This window comes from Triturus cristatus, chromosome 9 (genome assembly GCF_964204655.1).
Source record: "Triturus cristatus chromosome 9, aTriCri1.1, whole genome shotgun sequence".
NCBI lineage: Eukaryota > Metazoa > Chordata > Amphibia > Caudata > Salamandridae > Triturus > Triturus cristatus.
The window spans coordinates 566,011,066-566,029,465 of NC_140592.1; the positions used below are offsets into that span (position 1 = coordinate 566,011,066).

The 18,400-nt window shown below is 48.2% G+C and overlaps 1 protein-coding gene across 1 annotated transcript in view; it reads left to right on the forward strand.

The window, feature by feature from the left end:
• ERCC2 (ERCC excision repair 2, TFIIH core complex helicase subunit) overlaps window positions 1-16,378 on the forward strand; it is a 1,160,844-nt gene extending 1,144,466 nt beyond the window's left edge. Inside the window, exon 24 of the mRNA XM_085625578.1 lies at window positions 15,791-16,378. Within this exon, the coding sequence (XP_085481704.1) occupies window positions 15,791-15,883 (93 nt within the window). The 3' untranslated portion in view covers window positions 15,884-16,378. The remainder of the gene's footprint in view (window positions 1-15,790) is intronic.
• Window positions 16,379-18,400: the final 2,022 nt, after the last annotated feature.

Consider the following 18,400-nt stretch of genomic DNA (forward strand, 5'->3'; position numbering starts at 1 on the left):
TAGCCATGAGAATAAGTCAGACAAAAAGAGACCTGAAACCAACATCTTACCCATGGACTGGGTGGTCCATTTTCATTCGCTTTATGGTAAGGGCAAACTAACGAATATAGAGCGAGATTTGCTTGCTCAGGAGTTGCCGTCTGAGGTCCAACCTAGCACGGGACCTTCTTAGGCCTTGGCATGAGTCCCTAAACGATAAATTGGCATTAACCCTGGCTGGGACACAGCAGGCTATTTCTGAACTAAAAGCTAGAAAGGGTCTTTCGGTCAGCACTTAGACTCCCTCAAAGTGCGCCCCGGGTTTTTTATATAGTGAACCTAAATATTAGCCCAATTGATGCTACAGTGGTATTAAAACCAATCCTATATTGGCTGAAATTATGCCTGGTCCTTGAGCTGGAATGCTTTACGAACGGATTAAAGGATATTTTGCTAACCCCTTGGGGCGTTAACACTTTGCAGTGGCTAAGCTACTTTAAGCAATCTCTTTTTGCAATGGGGGTTTCTGATCTTTGGTAATGCCCAGAGCGCATCTCTGCCTTTTCCATAAAAGGGGTCAAAGACGCTTTCTGGACTAATGAGTGGAGGAAGGTACTGACATCCATTAGTAGTGGCAGCTTATCTGACTTCCTGTTGAACCACAAATGTGAACCAGGAATCAAAACCTACCTGGACGAGATCGACCCCCAATTTACTAGATCCTAGTAAATAAAATTTAGGCTGAGTTTTCTGCCACTGGCATCTTTCACTTGTAAATAGAGGCCCCACACAGAGAGTAGCGCAATCTGCCCGGGCCTGTGGAGCAGCCCAGGAGGCAGATGCTCATCTACTTTTTTTTTGCCCAGCATACACCAGACACATCATTTTGTTATAAAATTCTAAGTTTCTTGGCAGGTTATATTTAATAGACGGCTGGGCGAGGATGTGCCATGGTAACTATCATGATTGGACTTAATGTTTGAATTCTAGCGTTTGCCTAATTGTCCTGGCATGAACTGACCAGCCTGCTTCTAAAAATGTTGCTGTAGAAAAGGCCACATAGGACCCAGTGTCTGACCTGCAGATCAGCAAGGTTTTTTTGTGGAACCGTGTTCCAAGAAGTCTACATAAGGGTACAATCCAGCGTTTTCTTTTTTAATGCAGTTCTGCTCTTAAAATCATACTTTACATTTTGTATTTGACTTTACGCAGAGATTTTATTTAATTTAACATTTTACATTGTGGTCTTTTTACCTGGAAAATGTTTATCTTGTATTCACTTGATTAATATCACAATGTGCTTTCTATTTTGTATTGCTTTTATGATCGTTGACTGAAAAAAAGTATTTAAACTGGAACAGGATGTTCCAAGGTTTTTGCCAACAGTTTGGCAAAACACAAATGCAGCATTTGCCTCAGTAACAGCAGCAGCTGCCTCACTCATTTAGAGGCAAGGGGTTGGTAAACAGCCAGCAATAGAATGATTTATAGTCTTTATGTAATACCCCATTGATAACAAAGCCTCCATCTGTTTCCCATTATCCCTTCCTCCCCTCCCCCAAAGCCACATCTTGATGAAGACAGTGGAATAAATAACCTTTGGTGAAGAGAGCTGTTGAAGTAGTTCCTTTCCTTTTTTTTATTTATTTTCTTTAATGGTAGTATTTGAAAGAGACACGTAAGTGATAGATTCCTTACCTTAGAATATCCCCAGGCGTCACTGGTTCCAGAAAGTTTTGCTAGCAGTACCCCTGCGTGTCAGTAGGTGGCGTCCTGCGGGTCCGTGTCCGTTGCTGGCGTCGTAAGCGGCGAGATGACGTCACGAAGACTACTTAGGCGCCACCCATGCGCGCTGACGTAAGTTCTTTCTTTTTCCGTGCCAGCAAGCGCAGATCCAGTTAGAGCACGTACCTTGGTCTCTTTTTGACAACACTTTTGAGACTTTTTGTCTCCCTTTTTATCCTTGGTGCATGTGGGGATGCCTGGATTTAAGTCTTGTGGGGCCTGCTGTCGCAATATGTCGGTGGCGGACCCCCATGATGTTTGCCTCTACTGCCTGGAGACCGACCATGACTTCCGGTCCTGTAGAGACTGTCGGGCCATGGCCCGAAGTCCTTGAGGGAGCGGCGCCGGAAGCTGCTGGAGGTCCGGCACTCGTCCCAACGCCGTTCCCGGTCCAGGGAACGTTCATGGGAACGCTCGCGTGGCCGCAGTCGTCGCTCCTCGGGCTCCAAGTCTTCTCCCTCGGATTCTGGTAAGCGACGACATAAAAAGAAGTCGAAGAAGCGTGTTCGCTCTCCGACATCCCCCCGACGGTCCTCAGATGCGTTCTGCCCCTGCGGCTCCTTTGGAGCCTGGGAGTCCCTACCCGCCTTACCCGGGTCCATCGGCGACTCCCGCGCAAGTACAAGAATTTCTTGCCACCATGGACTACCTTTTTAGGCCTCGGGCTCCCACCGGCGCGCCTTCAGGCCCCACGGTCTCGTGTCCAGATCCTGTCAGCGCCGCCTGCAGATCCAGCTTCGGCGCCACAGGATCCTGCGCCATTGGCTCCGGCGCCACGAGGTTCGGCCCCTGCCGGCTCCGGCTCCGACCCCAACGCCACCCTCGGCTCCGCCTCCGGCGCCGAAGTGGGTGCCGTTTGTCCTGCCCTTGCCCTGGTTCCAGAACCATTTTGTTCCTACCTGGGATCCGCATTGGGACGCGGCGCCGTTTCCGACGCCGCATTTTCCTTCTCCAGCTCCAGCTCTGCTGCCGCGGTCTGTTCCCCATGCAACAGAGGTGGAGGACGACTGGGAGGGGTCCGAGGACCCACTTGCCCGTCAGTGTGACTCTGAGCAGGACTGGGTGGATGACTTGGAGGACGCTGGCGACCTCGATGTCTCTGCTGACCCGGGGTTTGCCTGTCCCCCGCCTACCATGAAGGAGGGCGCCTCCTACACGATGGTGCTCCGTCGGGCAGCTGAGGTCCTCAACCTCGATCTTCCTACGGTGGCCCTCAAGACTAATCTCCTCACTGAGGTGCTCCAGGCGGTGTCCACTTCGTTGGAGCCCCTGCTTCCCTTCAGCAATGCCCTCACTGATGTCTTGTTGGGCACTTGGTCGAGGCCGGCCACAGGGGCCCCTGTGGATAAGAATAACGCCAGGCGTCGCCGCCCGACGCCTGGTGACCCCGCGTTTCTGACCACTTATCCTACGCCTGAGAGCCTGGTCATCCAAGCCACGACGTCGCAGAGTGCCTTTCCCACGGATCTGCTGGATAAGGACTCTAAGAAGTTGGAACATTTTGGTAAGTGGTTGTTCTCTTGGCCAGCTTGGGGCTCCGGTCGGTGAACACCGCCTGCTTATTGGGCCGCTATTCCCACGCGGTGTGGGATATGGCTGCTCAGGTGTTGCCTCAGTGTCCTGAGGAGGTCCACGCTGTGCTGTCCCAAGCAGTTGCTGAGGGTAAGGATGCGGCTAAGTTCGCTATTCGGTGTGGTTTGGACGCCGCTGACGCACTGGGCAGAGCGATTTCGACGACTGTGGTGCTTCGTCGCCACGCCTGGTGGAGATCCACCGGGTTCTCGCCTGTTGTCCAGAGCTCGCTCATGGACATGCCCTTTGATGGCACTCGCCTGTTTGGCGATAAGGCCGCCAGTGCACTGGAGCGTTTTAAGGACTCGCGGGCCACGGCCAAGTCCTCGGGCCTTTCCGCAAAGTGCCCGGCCACTCCTGGTTTTTGTTCCTTTCGTGGCCACGGCAAAGGGGCCCAGGCACGTTCCTTCAGCAAGACTGTGCAGAACCAGACTCAGCGCGGACGCTGCTTCCGCAGGGGTGGGTCTGGGAATCAGCATGGTGGTCAGTCCACCTCCGCCCCCGCTGCTTCTACCTCCAAACCTTCCTAATCCGAGCATTGTGGAGCACCCCACACCGGTGGGTGGCCGGATCCGCCACCACCTCCCCCACTGGCGCGATATCACATCGGACAAGTGGGTGTTGCAGATCATCCGCAGAGGTTACTACCTTGCCCTTCAGTCCTCCCCTCCAGCCATGCCACCTCGGTACCAACGCATGTTGGGGGATCATTTGGTACTCCTCCAGCAGGAAGTCACGGCCCTCTTGGCCAAGGGGGCCATCGAGTGCGTTCCTGGGCCGGAAGTAGGGAGTGGTTGTTATTCCCACAACTTTCTGGTCCCCAAGAAAGACAAAGGGGGTCTGCGTCCCATCTTGGACCTCCAGAACGTCAACCGCTTCCTCCGGAAGGAGAAGTTCAAGATGCTGACACTAGCTCAGGTCTTGGCCGCCCTTGACCCTGGAGACTCGATGGTAGCGTTGGACTTGTAGGACGCATATTTTCACATCCCCGTCCTGCCGGCCCACCGGCGTTACCTGCGGTTCACGGTAGGCCAGAAGCATTTTCAGTTTGCAGTGCTCCCCTTCGGCCTTACCAGCGCCCCTCGGGTGTTCACGAAGGTGATGGCGGTGGTCGCTGCTCACCTGTGCAGGTCAAAGGTTTCAGTCTTCCCTTACCTCGACGACTGGTTGCTGAAGGCGGGCTCGCCCCAGGCAGTCGTCAACCACCTTTGGACTACGACCGACCTCCTGCATCTGCTGGGATTCTCCATCAACGTGCCAAAGTCACACCTGAGTCCCTCTCAGAAGCTCCCCTTCATCGAAGCTGTTCAGGATTCGACCCTGTTTCGGATTTATCCTCCCGAGCAGCGAGTACGGGATATTCAGGCTATGATTCCGATCTTTCAGCCTCTATCCTGGGTTTCAGTCAGGATGACCCTCCGGCTCCTGGGCCTGATGGCCTCCTGCATCCTGCTAGTGCAACATGCCAGATGGCATATGCGGGCTCTGCAGTGGGACCTGAAGTTCCAGTGGGCACAACATCAGGGCAATCCCATCCGGATCTCGGAGGGCACTGCACGTCAATTGCAGTGGTAGCTCACGAATCGGGATTGGGTCAATGGCAGATCCCTCTCCCTTCCCCAACCGGAGCACACAGTGGTGACGGATACGTCCCTCCTGGGATGAGGAGGCCACTTGGGAAAAGCGGAGATCAGAGGACTTTGGTCTCCGGCGGAGTCCCGGCTCCATATCAATCTGTTGGAGCTTCGAGCGATCCGGCTTGCACTGAAGGCATTCCTTCCCTCTCTTCGGGGAACTGTGGTGCAGGTGTTCATGGACAACACCACCGCCATGTGGTATTGCAACAAGCAGGGCGGGGTGGGGTCGTGGACCCTATGTCAGGAGGCTCTGCGCCTTTGGACATGGCTGGAATGTCAAGGTATTACCTTGGTGGTTCAACACCTGGCAGGCTCTCTGAACGCCAGGGCGGCCGAACTCAGCCGCCGGTGCTTGTGTGATCACGAGTGGCGTCTGCACTCGGACGTGGTGCAAGGTCTCTTTCAGCAGTGGGGAGAGCCTTGGTTAAATCTATTCTCCACCAAAGAGAACGCGCAATGTCATCAGTTCTGCGCTTTGGAATTTCCAAGGCGGCACTCGCTTGGCGACGCTTTTCGTCGCGAGTGGAGTTGCGGTCAATTGTACGCCTTTCCGCCTATACCCCTTCTGCCCAGAGTGCTGAAGAAGATTCGGCGCGACCAGGCCCGAGTCATCCTTGTGGCTCCGGATTGGGCACGAATATACTGGTATCCCGAGCTGCTCAGCATGGCGATCGATCCCCCGATCCGACTGCCTCTTCGGGAGGATCTTCTGTCGCAGCAGCAGGGGACGGTCCTCCACCCGAACCTGTCCAGCCTCCACCTCCATGCATGGAGACTGAGCGGTGACAGTTGACAGCTTTTGATCTTCCTCCCGAAGTCAGTGATGTCATTCTGGCAGCCAGGCGTCGCTCCACTAAGACGGTATACGCCTGCCGGTGGAACAAGTTTGTGGCATGGTGTGCAGCAAAGTCTGTGGATCCCCTTTCTGCCCCTCTTTCTGAGGTCCTTCTGTTCCTTCTCTCCTTGGCCCAGCAGGGCTCTGCCCTGGGCACTATCAAAGGTTATCTTTCGGCCATCTCCACCTTTCTGAGGCTTCAAGATCAGCCTTCTCTCTTTAAGTCCCCGGTTGTTAACCGTTTACTGAAAGGCATTACGTACATCTTTCCTTCTATGCCGCTCATCATGCCTCAATGGGACTTGAATCTTGTTTTGACCTATCTGATGTGCGCTCCCTTCGAGCCCCTTCATACTTGTCCTTTGCGTCTTCTTACTCTTAAGACGGCTTTCCTGGTAGCTATCACCTCTGCCAGAAGAGTGAGTGAGCTCCAGGCTCTTTCTTCCAAACCTCCTTTCCTTTCTGTTCATCCGGACAAGGTGGTATTACGGACCTGTCCTTCTTTTTGCCAAAGGTTGTCACGCCCTTCCACATCGGGCAGACCATCACTTTGCCCACCTTCTTTCTGCCTCCGCATCCTTCAAGGGAGGAGAAGAGGCTCCACCGTCTGGACCCCAAACGTGCGCTCGCATTCTATCTGAAGCGTACACAGCAGTTCCGGATGGATGACCAGCTCTTTGTTGGCTACGTGGGTGCCAAAAAAGGTCGGGCTGTGTACAAACCAACCATCTTGCGGTGGGTTGTTCTGTGCATCAAAGCATGTTACTCCTTGGCTAAGAAGGAGCCTCCTTTAGGGCTGCGTGCCCATTCTACCAGGGCAACTGCAGCCACTACTGCCTTGGGACGCGGCGTTCCCTTGCAGGACATTTGTCAGGCAGCCTCGTGGGCCTCGCTGCACACGTTTATCAAGCATTACTGCCTTGACAGTCAAGTCCGGCGACGCGGCTTCTTTGGCCGTTCTGTTCTCTGTGACTATCTGGTGTAATCTGTTCACAGGTCCTCCACCGGGGTTGGTATTGCTGGGGTATCTATTCTAAGGTAAGGAATCGATCACTAACGTGTCTCTTTCAGATGCACAAGTTACTACTTGTGTAACGATATATCTGTAAGAAACATTAGTTAGTGATAGATTCCTACTGCCCCTCCCATCCTTCCCGTTCTGCGAACTGATTCTAGGGTTAAGGTCATCTCTTTCAGGGCCCTAGTTTTATGGCACCAGTGGTCAGTTTCTTCCATGGCTCTGCGTTCCTGGCGCGGAAAGTCGTGTACAGAACTGACGTCAGCGCGCATGGGTGGCACCTAAGTAGTCTCCGTGACGTCATCTCGGCGCTTACGACGCCAGCGACGGAAGCGGAGCCGCTGGACGCCACCTACTGATACGCAGGGGTACTGCTAGCAAAACTTTCCGGATCCAGTCTGACGCCTGGGGATAGTCTAAGATAAGGAATCTATCACTAAGTAATGTCTCTTACAGATATATCGTTATACAAGTAGTAACTTGTGCGACTGCTGTTTTTCTTTGTCACAAGGGGACGTTTATCTACTCAATCATCTTCTGAAAGACTGTTGCAGGATTCCAAAATGATCATAGACCTTCATGAACTGGGCCTTTAAATCAGTGTTAAAAAATCATCTCTAATTCCTGCTCAGCATATTCTGTACTTGGGCACAGAACTATACCCAGAAAACAGAATACCTCCACTGCAGATTAGATGTATTTTTATTCAACAGAAGTGCTGTCAACTTCATCTTATTCACAGTAAATCTGTTCAGTTTTTATTTCGAGCCTGTGCAGCGCATGCGCTGCTCTGTGAGGCATGCTGTATTGAGGTATGACTTGAAGCTTTGCCCATTTCCCTCCCATCTTTTCAATTGCCTTCTGTCACTGTCCTTTCTAAATCGTTGCTTTTGGTTCATGAATAGGCTTAGTAGTCCCTCCTTGGCATTGCCTTGTCTGCATTTGTAACCTCCCATGAGGACTGGACTTTTTACTTGTGTTGTTACACGGTCTGGTTTTATTTAGTCTGTGAGCACTATTTTCTTTAATGACACAGCACTGCCTCTTTGAAGCAGGCTTTAGCGTGGCAACCCTTTCCATTGGTTTTTTTCAATGCGCCATGCGTTTTCCGTTTTACAATGGCAGTTGCACACACCACTCGCAGGATGCTGCTTTTGAGGAATAATGGCAGGTGCTTCTTGTTTTAATATTCAGTGCGCCATGTGTGCTTTCACTTTAATTTTTTTTTTTTTCAGTGGGCCATGCGCTCTCCGTTTTACAATGCAGCCCGCAGACACCACTCCTGGGACGCTGCCCTTGAGAAATAATGGTGGCCGCTTCTTGTTTTAATTTTCAGCGCACCATGCGTTCTTTTAGTTTCATTTTTTTTAAGCGCTCTCCTGTGGCTGCCCTCACACACCACTCCCGGGACGCTACCCTTCTTATTCATTCAGTTCTGAGTCTGTAAAACAGAATAAGGATACAACTGTTTACGTTGCATAATTTGATTTCTACACATCTGCCTTATACAGGAATGCTTGGCAATGTTCATTTGGTAAGTGTTATGTATTTTTTGCCCTTCTGCCATTCTACTGCGAAAAGCTTTTTCATTCCAACTTCAGATGACCCACGCTTTGTAGTTGTCATTCTGCCCGTGCTGTGCAGCAACACCTGATTTATGCCCCGGAGATAATCCGTGAACATAAACAAATCGTGTATTTAGCTCCGCCATGTTCCTTGATATCTGCTCACAGGACTAGCGGAAGTGTGGTGTTGTTTCAAGGTCATTGTGTCGTGTTATCATTGCCTTAAATCAACAAGCATGCAATACAATATGTCTCACATTTGCGAGAATTTTAGCAAATGGCATTATAAATTACAATGCCTTTTATTTGTGTTGGTTTTTAAAACAAATAAATAAAAGACAATGTCATCTACAATGCCAATAGCTTAATCTCTCGCAAATCCGAGACCTGTTACATTACAAATGCTTGTTTAGCTTCATGGCGTCACACATCTGTAGTCTGGGATACCAGGTGTCTTTTCAACAGTGTTTTGAAGTATAGACAGTAGTGCTTAAAAGCAGGATTCATATGACAGCACTAAGACCACTTCCGAAGATTGCAGTTTATTCGGTGGTGGTGGTGGTGTGAGAAAAAGAATCCTCTCAAAAGGACTCCTCTCCAGGTATGTGTGAAGTGCTAACAAGGTGTGAGCCTTTGTTTCCCCTCTGCTGCATCTGCATCTAGGTGTGAGGCTCCCCACTGCTGCCAGCCAGGAGACTCGCACAAAAGGAAGCCTGAGGACCCCTCAAATTCGGCTTTTGTTATGGGCACAGCAGGAGTCTGAACTAAGAAAGCCCCGTCCCGCTTGCAGGTTGTTGCGGATCCAAAGCAGACATCGTGAAGACGATGCTGAAAGTGTCCTGGTGTTTGGAAATTACACCAGGACGAATTCAGCATCTTTTTCAGTGGGGCCCAACTTCTTGGCAGGGTGGATTTCTGTGAATTCATAGAAGCCCCACCCAGGGCCGGACTGGGAACTGAAATCAGCCCTGGCATAATTTGGCAGACCAGCCCCCGTCAAATTTGGCAGACCAGCCCCCGTCCAGCGCGTAGCGAGCGAGCGCAGCGAGCGACCCCGACTGCTATTAGGGGGGTTTAGGGGGGATCTCCCCCCAAGAAAATTTTGAAAGACAACCTACCAAAATTGTGAATTTTACAGCACATTTTTCATTACATATTCAATTGTATCAACTTTCAAACCACAGTAAATAGTAGATGATGACCTTCAAGAGCACCAGGTTACCCACCCAGTCATATGTACCCATAGACATTCTTTCAGAGAGCACCAAAAATAGGCACAAGTAGTAAATCAGAGAGAAGTAAAAGTGAGACCAGCCCCCACATGGTGTGTATCGAGCAAGCGCAGTGAGCAACCATTACTAGGGGGTACTACGGTGAAAATGGACCTGCTCCTAAAGGGCAAAATGGATCCTTTATCAAGCTTATGAGTGAACAGGACGTCTTTCTCGTTATCTCCTCCAAGTTTCTCCCCCCAAATTTCCATTATTCCCCCCTTTCCTTTCCCTCCTCTCCTGCATTTCCTGGCTTTAATTGCATCACTGGGGGATTTCAACATATGACACTGGCCTTGTAACCATAACATACAATTATCTCCTTTATCAGTACAATTTAGTGATCTTGTGCCATGGGGGGGGAAGGGGTCACAGTGGTGGACATTTAGTGTGGTATGGTAAATCTGGTCCCATTCTCAACAGATCAGTATTACAATTATTCAGAGATAGCAACGAGATTGTTGAGCAGGCAGTGCAATGCAAACTGTAATGGGAATGTTTTGTAAAGTTAGGTAGAAACTTCAATGCGGAAGGTCGGTGTTATTTCTACGAGACTGCGTGATTTCTGCTACTGTACGGTACCTGTGCCAATCAATGCCTCTTAAGTGATGAATGTGATCTGGCCTCAGGCTCTCCTCCTTACTGCAGCATGATGTTCTATTTATATAATTTTGTAGTGGCAGGCCACATGAAGTGAATCAGTGTAAAATTGCTATAGATTTCGCATATTTGTGTGATTACATATTTGATTGCCGGCCTCAGCGAGGTAACAGTACTTGCGAGATAAAGAACACAGCGCGGAAATAGAAGCCACTGTTTTGGGGGAGGTCGGAGATTATCTTGTTGAATCAATGTGCTGCTTCAGAATGTACAACCGCCTAAAAAGCTGCACCGTATAGAAGTGCGCGATCCCGGCTACTTGGAGAAGTGTCCAATAGCAATTGGTTTCATCATGACAAAGAAGTAATACCTTTCCTGGAAAGGTATTACTTCTTTCCTCCCCTTCAACACTGAAGCGACCAATTTCGGCTTTAACTTGCTGGTATAATCACGCCCTGCCCCCCCCGAAACCTCCCTCACTGCACCCACCAGCACGTCACCGCCTCCCTGAGTGTGTGTCTGTTTATGTGCGCCAGGGTCAGGAGGGAGAGTGTTGTTTGGCACATGGCTGCCAAGTGCTAACTCGCTAGCCAAGCGGAACTGATTGGGGCCGTTTCGGTTTCCTCACACAGCAAAAGAGCAGGCCCTAGCAGCAGGAGGCGACTTTCAAAAGAGACACTAGCACTGAACACGCAAGTGCGCATTTTACCAGCGCAAACTCCTCTCTTGTGAAATCCGGCCTGAAATCCGGAAAATTAAACAAAATATAGGTCATGATTCATGAAGCAACTGAGCCAGCGCATAGGGAACGCACCGAGGGCGACCTTCAACAGATGGAACTGATACAAGGGTACAAAGACCCATTAGAGGTCAAAAGTTACATTGAAGAAGATGGTAGCAGCGCTAAGCCCTTTACTCTATAACCTGCACCATAAGATGTTAAATTACAATCCTATATCAGAATCGCGAATGATCCTGGAGCCCATAAGACACTTCTTGTAGGCTAGCTTCAAATTCTGTTCGCATTAGTTGGTGAAAACTTTATTAAGAAGAACGTGCACGAGGGGCACACTTTGGAGTGCTTTAATAAAATGCTGCTCTCCCGAGAGATGTGATTTGTCTAGTACTGTTTTTATTTAATGTATCCCCATAATGGTAGCGAGAGGAGAATGTTGCTGCAAGGGTGTGGCCCTAAAATAAACACCATCTTTAAAGAAAAGCAGCTGCCACCTTTGACTTGCCTATGTCTGTGTTTCAATGCAAGGCCCTCTTCTATGTTGAGGTCACTCGCCGATATTGTTGATGCGATGCTGAAATTACTGAGATAAGTAAAGGCATGTAAATATTGTGCGCAACTCATCATCTTGTCGCTGTGTGCCTTGAATACGAAGCACACTTCCTACAGCGAATACAAAATCAGGCACCGTGTTAGCAGCCGGTTAAGATGAGCTGTCTCTCAGCACACTACATCGGTTATTTAGCGCGAACACTGACTGTACATCGGTTATTTAGCGTGAATACTGACTGCACAATCACAATGACATCTAGATACAAGGAAAATCCATGTGCACCACACAATAATTTGACACCGAATTGAAACATCTAACCTAATTCAGGAAACAATGCGGACTACACTACAACAACCACCCTGATGTAAGGATTGAACGCGGCGCCGACCAGGCTGACTGCCACGTGTTGGTAGTATGTTCTGTTAAACTCGGTAATCCACATGGCTCGCACTCCTTCCCAAAAAACAGACTTATCTTTCATGTTCAGGACAAAGCCTTTGTCCTGAACATGAGCTAAAAAAGGCCCCCCACGTTAGCCTAAGCGGCGCAAGTGCCAGAGCCCAGTGGCAACACCAGGCAGTGGCCAGTGGAAAACAAAACAAAAGGACTCAGTCGTGTTAAAATTTTTTTTTACATAAATAAACTCTAGAAAGCCCTGTTGTCTGCTTCAAATATATTTTTCAGCACAAGCCCCAAGTTGGGGCTTGTGCTGAAAAATATATTTTAAGCAGACTTGCTGACCCCAACCTTCGCCCCAGTTACAGCCCCCCAAGAGTCAAGCAGCACAACAGCGCCACCAATGGGAGCACAGTCACACGTATCCACATTGCTGCACTAGCATAGCCAGACTCTCGCAGGCACAGGCAGGCAGCCACCCACCCACCACCACCTCGCTCCGGCAGCAGTGGACTCTGCCGGTGGAAGGAGGAACCAAAGGGTTGCCTGCAAAAGGAGGGTGTAGGTAGCAGGCCCGGCTCCAGGAATTTTTGTTTGGGTGGGCCAAACGTACATTCGGGTGGGCCACTGCTGGCCCGATTTATCGCTTATAGATCTAGCCAGGCCTGCTTCTGGGCCCTACTTTTATCTCTCCTTAGTCTTACAAGGTACAGTAAAACACACTCTTTCTAAATGTTATCACTCTAAAAAAGTTCTTTTCTTCCATGTAATGTCCCTTTGATGGGAAGAGGAGGTTTCTAAGGTGGGAGTATCTAGCAAGTGACTCTACTCGGGCTCCCTCTGTGCGAGCCTGCAGGGAGAAACCCTCTTCATTACTACCTCCACCTGACCCATGACTGTGCAGCGCACTCCCTTACAGACTTGATTATCCACTTTTCTACCACCCCTCTCCATTGCACCTTATCTCACAGCTGACCTTGGGACCCAGCCCCATATCAGGCACCATCGGGCTCCACTTTCATTATTCCCAGTAAAAAACAAAAGTAAAATCACCTTCAAACTTGAAACATTGAATATAGCAGTAAATGTAATCAGCCTGCATGTTAAAGTATGCTCAACAGTTGTACTAATCACCTGACTGTTAATTAAATGAACACAAACAGAAAGGCCATGACAGGGCCGGCTTTAGTGCTGGTACAAAAGTCTTTTTAACCTCTTTTTTGACCTCTTTCTCTGTAGATAACTTACCAACCACCCTCCAACAGTGCTCTTCATCTCTCCGTAGTCACTCCCCCTCATGGCCTCTTCCTCACACCCTAACTACCACCCTCCACCAGTACCTCTCATCTCTCTGTAGCTCCCACACCCCATGACCTCCTCCTCAGATTCCCTCACTGCTCCCTCCACCAGCGCCCCTCATCTGTCCATAGTTCCCCCCACGCCCCACCCCATGACCTCCTCCTCGGCTTTCCTCGCTGCCACTCTCCACTAGTGCCCCTCAGCTCTCTGTAGTTCCCCCCACCCCGTGACCTCCTCCTCTGACTCCCTCACTGCCACCCGCACCCTTCATCTCCCCGTAGCTCCCCCCCACCCCATGACCTCTTCCTGGTATTCCCTCACTGCCACCCTCCACTAGTGCCCCTCATGTCTCCGTTGCCCCTCTCTCATATCCATTCCATTTGTTGTATTGCACTACTCATATGAGTGCAGGGTAGGGTGTCACAGTACTTTACATAGCACACATTATACAGAGACAATAAATCGGTTTACACGAAATGTCACAAACTAATGAGGATTACAAGGTGTAGAAATCAATTCATCCATTCTGGTGGGTAATATATTTTATGGGGGTTTGGTCGGGGGAAGAGAAGCACAAACTCATGACTTTGATGACCGTTCATAGGTCACTGTCTTATGTTATGATAGCAACTTCTGAACTGCAAGTAACACAAGGATATCTGTGACAAAGGCGTAACCTACTGAGCTATTCCCATACAATTCAGTTTATCTGCATTTAAAAACTACCAACAACAGACAAATGGTTGCTCTGCAGCAGCCAGCAGGATCGTAAAGACAAAACACGAACCATCCTGGTAGGTAGTCAGGGGCCGCCCAGGGCGCTAGTGCTGCCGCTGCGCAGAACCGGCCGGGCCGGGGGAAAGGCCTATACCCTTTGTTAATCCCGGCGGGATTAACAAAGGGTATAGACCTTTCCCCCGGCTCGGCCGGTTCTGCGCAGCGATTCCTTCCCGGCCCCTCGGCCCGGCCCACAGAAGTGACAATTTTGCATGTTTGGTGATAATAAATAATTCAATTGCCTAAAGAGTGACACACTGACTCACCTCTGCGTGCGGCGGCCGGCGGGCGACGAGTCGACGACGGATGGACAGTCCCGGACTCTTGGTACTAGAAATAAATTATGGGGTGCCTGTACGTTCCCTGTCTTTTTAGTGGCTCAGCTGGCTGTTGTTCTGGAATGCTCGGGTCGGGGTCACGAGTCACGCGCACCTTTTGTTGGAACCCCAATGTGCATGTCACCACAAGGTGGGTGAACTGAGACCGCGCACACGCGGGGGCTGGCGCCGACGGAGATTTCTGCGACTGCGCAAAGCGCGCGAGCGCGACCCTGACAACCCACCCCCCAATATTAATGCAGGTGATTAATAAATGATTGAATTTGCAGGCGAATGCGGCGGCGCTGCCCAGGCAGAGAAGAGAGCCTGAGAGTGTGTGTGAACAGTGATGTGTGCGACAAACGCCGTTGTCGCGTCCGCGCGTCGGACCTAAAAACCGGCCCCCTACCAAAAAAACGGCCCCCACCCCTGGCAGCCTACCGGGGGATTGCCCGGTGCCCGACATTGCCAGTCCGTGCCTGGCCCCACCCACTTCCTTCCTGTGTTTCAGGACGACAGTTTAGAACCTGGATTTTAGTGATCTGTAAAGTTCTTGTGCTTCAAAAACTAATTTCTTTCACTGACTCCCTACGGGCCGTATCAGAATTGTGCAGTCTACAGGGTTCTTAAAGGGTATGGACAATTTTCACTGTTTCACAGTGCTTGTATTAGTACACGATTTCTTGCTTTTATTTTCACTTATAAAATGTTTAATCACAGAGTTATTTTCAGTTCAAGTATGGTATGTTTAATTTTGCTGATTAGTTTGTTTTAAAAAGCAGAACAAATTGCCTAATTTCCATATATTCTAGTTAAATGTTGTTTGCATTTAATAGTTTGTAACTTAATAACTATGTTTCTGGGATCCCGCACATGCTTGATACTTTACATCTTATGAATTCAGAGAGAACCCCTGTGGTGAAGAACTATGATTACAAGTAATGTTTCCCTTTTCTATCACGTGGTCAGGTTTGGAGCCTGAAATGAAGCATCTGGACCTTAACCATAGCTATGGCATTGTCACATAAATATTCTTATGACTCAAATGTAATTCCTTTTCCATATAGGAAAGAATTTTAAAACAGAGAAACAAAACATGACTGTAATAAATTTTTAAAAAAGTATTTAAAGCTGCCCATTGAACTGTCACCAGATCATATCCACACTCTGTCAACTATTTTCAGGTTAGAAGCTAAACTATAATATGCAGTAATCTTCATGCCGCACGCTTCCTTCATTTACCTATTGATAATTTTCAAAGCAATATGGCAAAGAGCTGATAATGTAAGTTTAGGGAACTACAGTTTCGTGCCCAACTTAACCCTTTAATTCTGCCGGTCTTTTTTCCTGTTACTTCTGGAAGAGAGTAAGAACGGGGAGTGGTTAAGCCGTGCTCTTGGACAGAAATATTTTCCCCTCTGTGAATGACCTCTTGTTTTTGTCTTTACAGGAGGACCAGCTTGGCCTGTCACTACTCACATATGACCAACTACAGTCCGAGGAAATGTTGAAGAAGATCGAACAGATAGCTCACCAGGTGTGACATTGACATGGCAAGGAGGAATCACAGTGCTCACTGCCATGAAGTTGTACAAGAGACATTATGGCTGCAAGATGGTGAAGGAAGGACAAAGCAAGAGAGATGTTCAATCCCCACATCCTACTAGCCCTGGCCCATTCCGTTTTCAGTAGCAACTGTGGTTTGGTTCTGCGAATCACATATGCCGCTATGTTAGTAGACAAGAGCATATATTTCCTTTGATGCAGTGTCCATCTCATCATTCATGTAGCTGAGGTTTGGGGAGACATACAGAAGAACAATTTGAGGGAGGTGAAGAGGAAACATTCTTTTTTTATTTTTCTAAAACAGAAGAAAAAGGTCCACCCACACTTGAAAATGGCATAAACCTCATTCAGTCCTGATGTCCTTGTGATATTAGCGCTTCCTTTCCATGCCATGATTTGTGTGAAAAGCTTTTAATTTTGATATGTGTTATTGCCTGTGCATACATGAAATAAAAACAAGTAATGAAACAGATGAAGCTCAGATGATTCTTTTCCATTGTATAGTTTTTATTGGCTTAAACTATCACATACTTCCAAGACTTTTATTATATTGTGAGTTCAGTGTACAGATTGTGAAGTTGGCACACAAGAAAGTTTGCCTGCTGCTTTCCAACATCAGATTGTTTTTAGAAGATGTGACATTTCTGATGGAGATTTCTAGCTCCAGATTACTCACCTTTTGAATATTCCCAAGGTGTCAGACTGGATCCGGAAACTTTTCCACATGGCCTCTGCCCTTCATAAGGTGTTACCTCTTTATATTTGTCCTGTACTTCGTTACTTGGTCTAAACCCTTCTTCCCTCTATGGTTCCTGCTTTGGCCATTGCACCACTTTATTACAATCTTCCAACAAGTCTTTTGGTACTGCAATGTTAAACAATATGTCCATATCTTTCCACAAGAAAATCTCCTAAAGTTGCTATTCTATTTAACTCTGTGTACTGGTTTACCATTTATGTGGTTCCTCACGTAGTTTGGTAAAGTCTTTAGTAAATGATAGAAGTAAAAAAGTTAAGAACCACTGCTTTAGGTGTTAGAAGAGCTCATGTATTACATTGACAGATTCAAAGCCTGTAGAAGATTAAGAAAAATAAGCAAAGCTTATAGTAAGTTCCACGAGTTTCCAAGTCAAGTAATGCTAGGTGGATAGTTAAGCATATCCAGGTCTGTTATGCTGAAGCAAAATATACACTGCTTGATGTTGCCTAGGGCATATTCCACCTGCAAGAGGGAACCACTATTGATTTCCTTGAGAATATTCCATTTGCAGACAAATGTAGGTCTCCAACATGGTCTACTATCCTCACATTCACAAAACATTGTGTGGACATTCATGCCTGGTAAGAAGCATAAATCAGACAAACTGTTATTAAAACTTTGTTCCAAATATCTTCTGTTACAGCTCACAAGCCACCGCTTTAGGGAGAAGGGGACTGTTTTTTCAGTGTGTGCACATCATTTACCCTTGGTTTGCAGCTAGTAATGATGCAGATTCACATACATGCTTGCGCCATCCTGAATGCAAGCTCATGGTATGCTTGGAACAGTAATTGTTTTTTAAATATTTAGTCTGACTACACCAGCATACATGCTGTCCTGTTTTGAACCACTACACCTAATTACTCTAACCCGTATGGTCAAAACTAAATTTAAAGTGGAGTCTATGTCCTTGCGCATTGTGAATTTCAGAGGAGGGATTACAAATCACATTGAAACCGAAACCTATACTTAAAAAAAAAAAACATTATGTAACGTCTTCATCCAACATTAGACAGCAGCGTTGTGCAGAGCATATGAATCTACAGCCGAAGAAAATGCAAATTGATTGTTACAGTAAGTAATGGTTCACTTCTTGGGTTTAAATAGTGGCTTCTGTTGGACATTGTTCTGAAGTCATACCCGGTCTTGGCAACAAACATAGAGGACTTGCTCCTGCTGGTGCAGGTAAGAGCGTTGGGGGGGGGGAATTGACAGACAGAATAGGGAAAATAAAAAATAAATAAAACCACTTACCCTGCGCTTGCCGCATCGCCGAGCGCAAGGTAAGTGTTTTTATTTTGTCCCTATTCCGTAGTCTGTCTACTTCACCGTTCTTACCTGCACCGGCAGCGCCTGGGCTCCTGTTTTCATTACCAAAGACTTTGACGTCCATCAAAAGAGGCTGGAATCCCAAGACTAGTCATGCTTATGTTGCCTTCTCCCCTCCCTTGATTTAACTCTGTGGGAGTCCTTCAGGGTTTAGAGTTGGTGCACAGAGACATCAACCTCTTCCCTGGAAGCTTTATCATGCTCTTCTCTTGACTTCCGGTACTTCTACCTTTTCATTTTTCAGTCTTCCTCTCTGCCAGATCTTAAATACATTCACAGTCTTAACGGGCGTTCTTGAAATATTTTTTGACAAAAAGGGCACACTTCCACTGAGTGATACTTGGGGGACAGACCGCTAACACTCCATGTGGTTCATTAACATCAGTTTATTTCCCTTTCATTCTG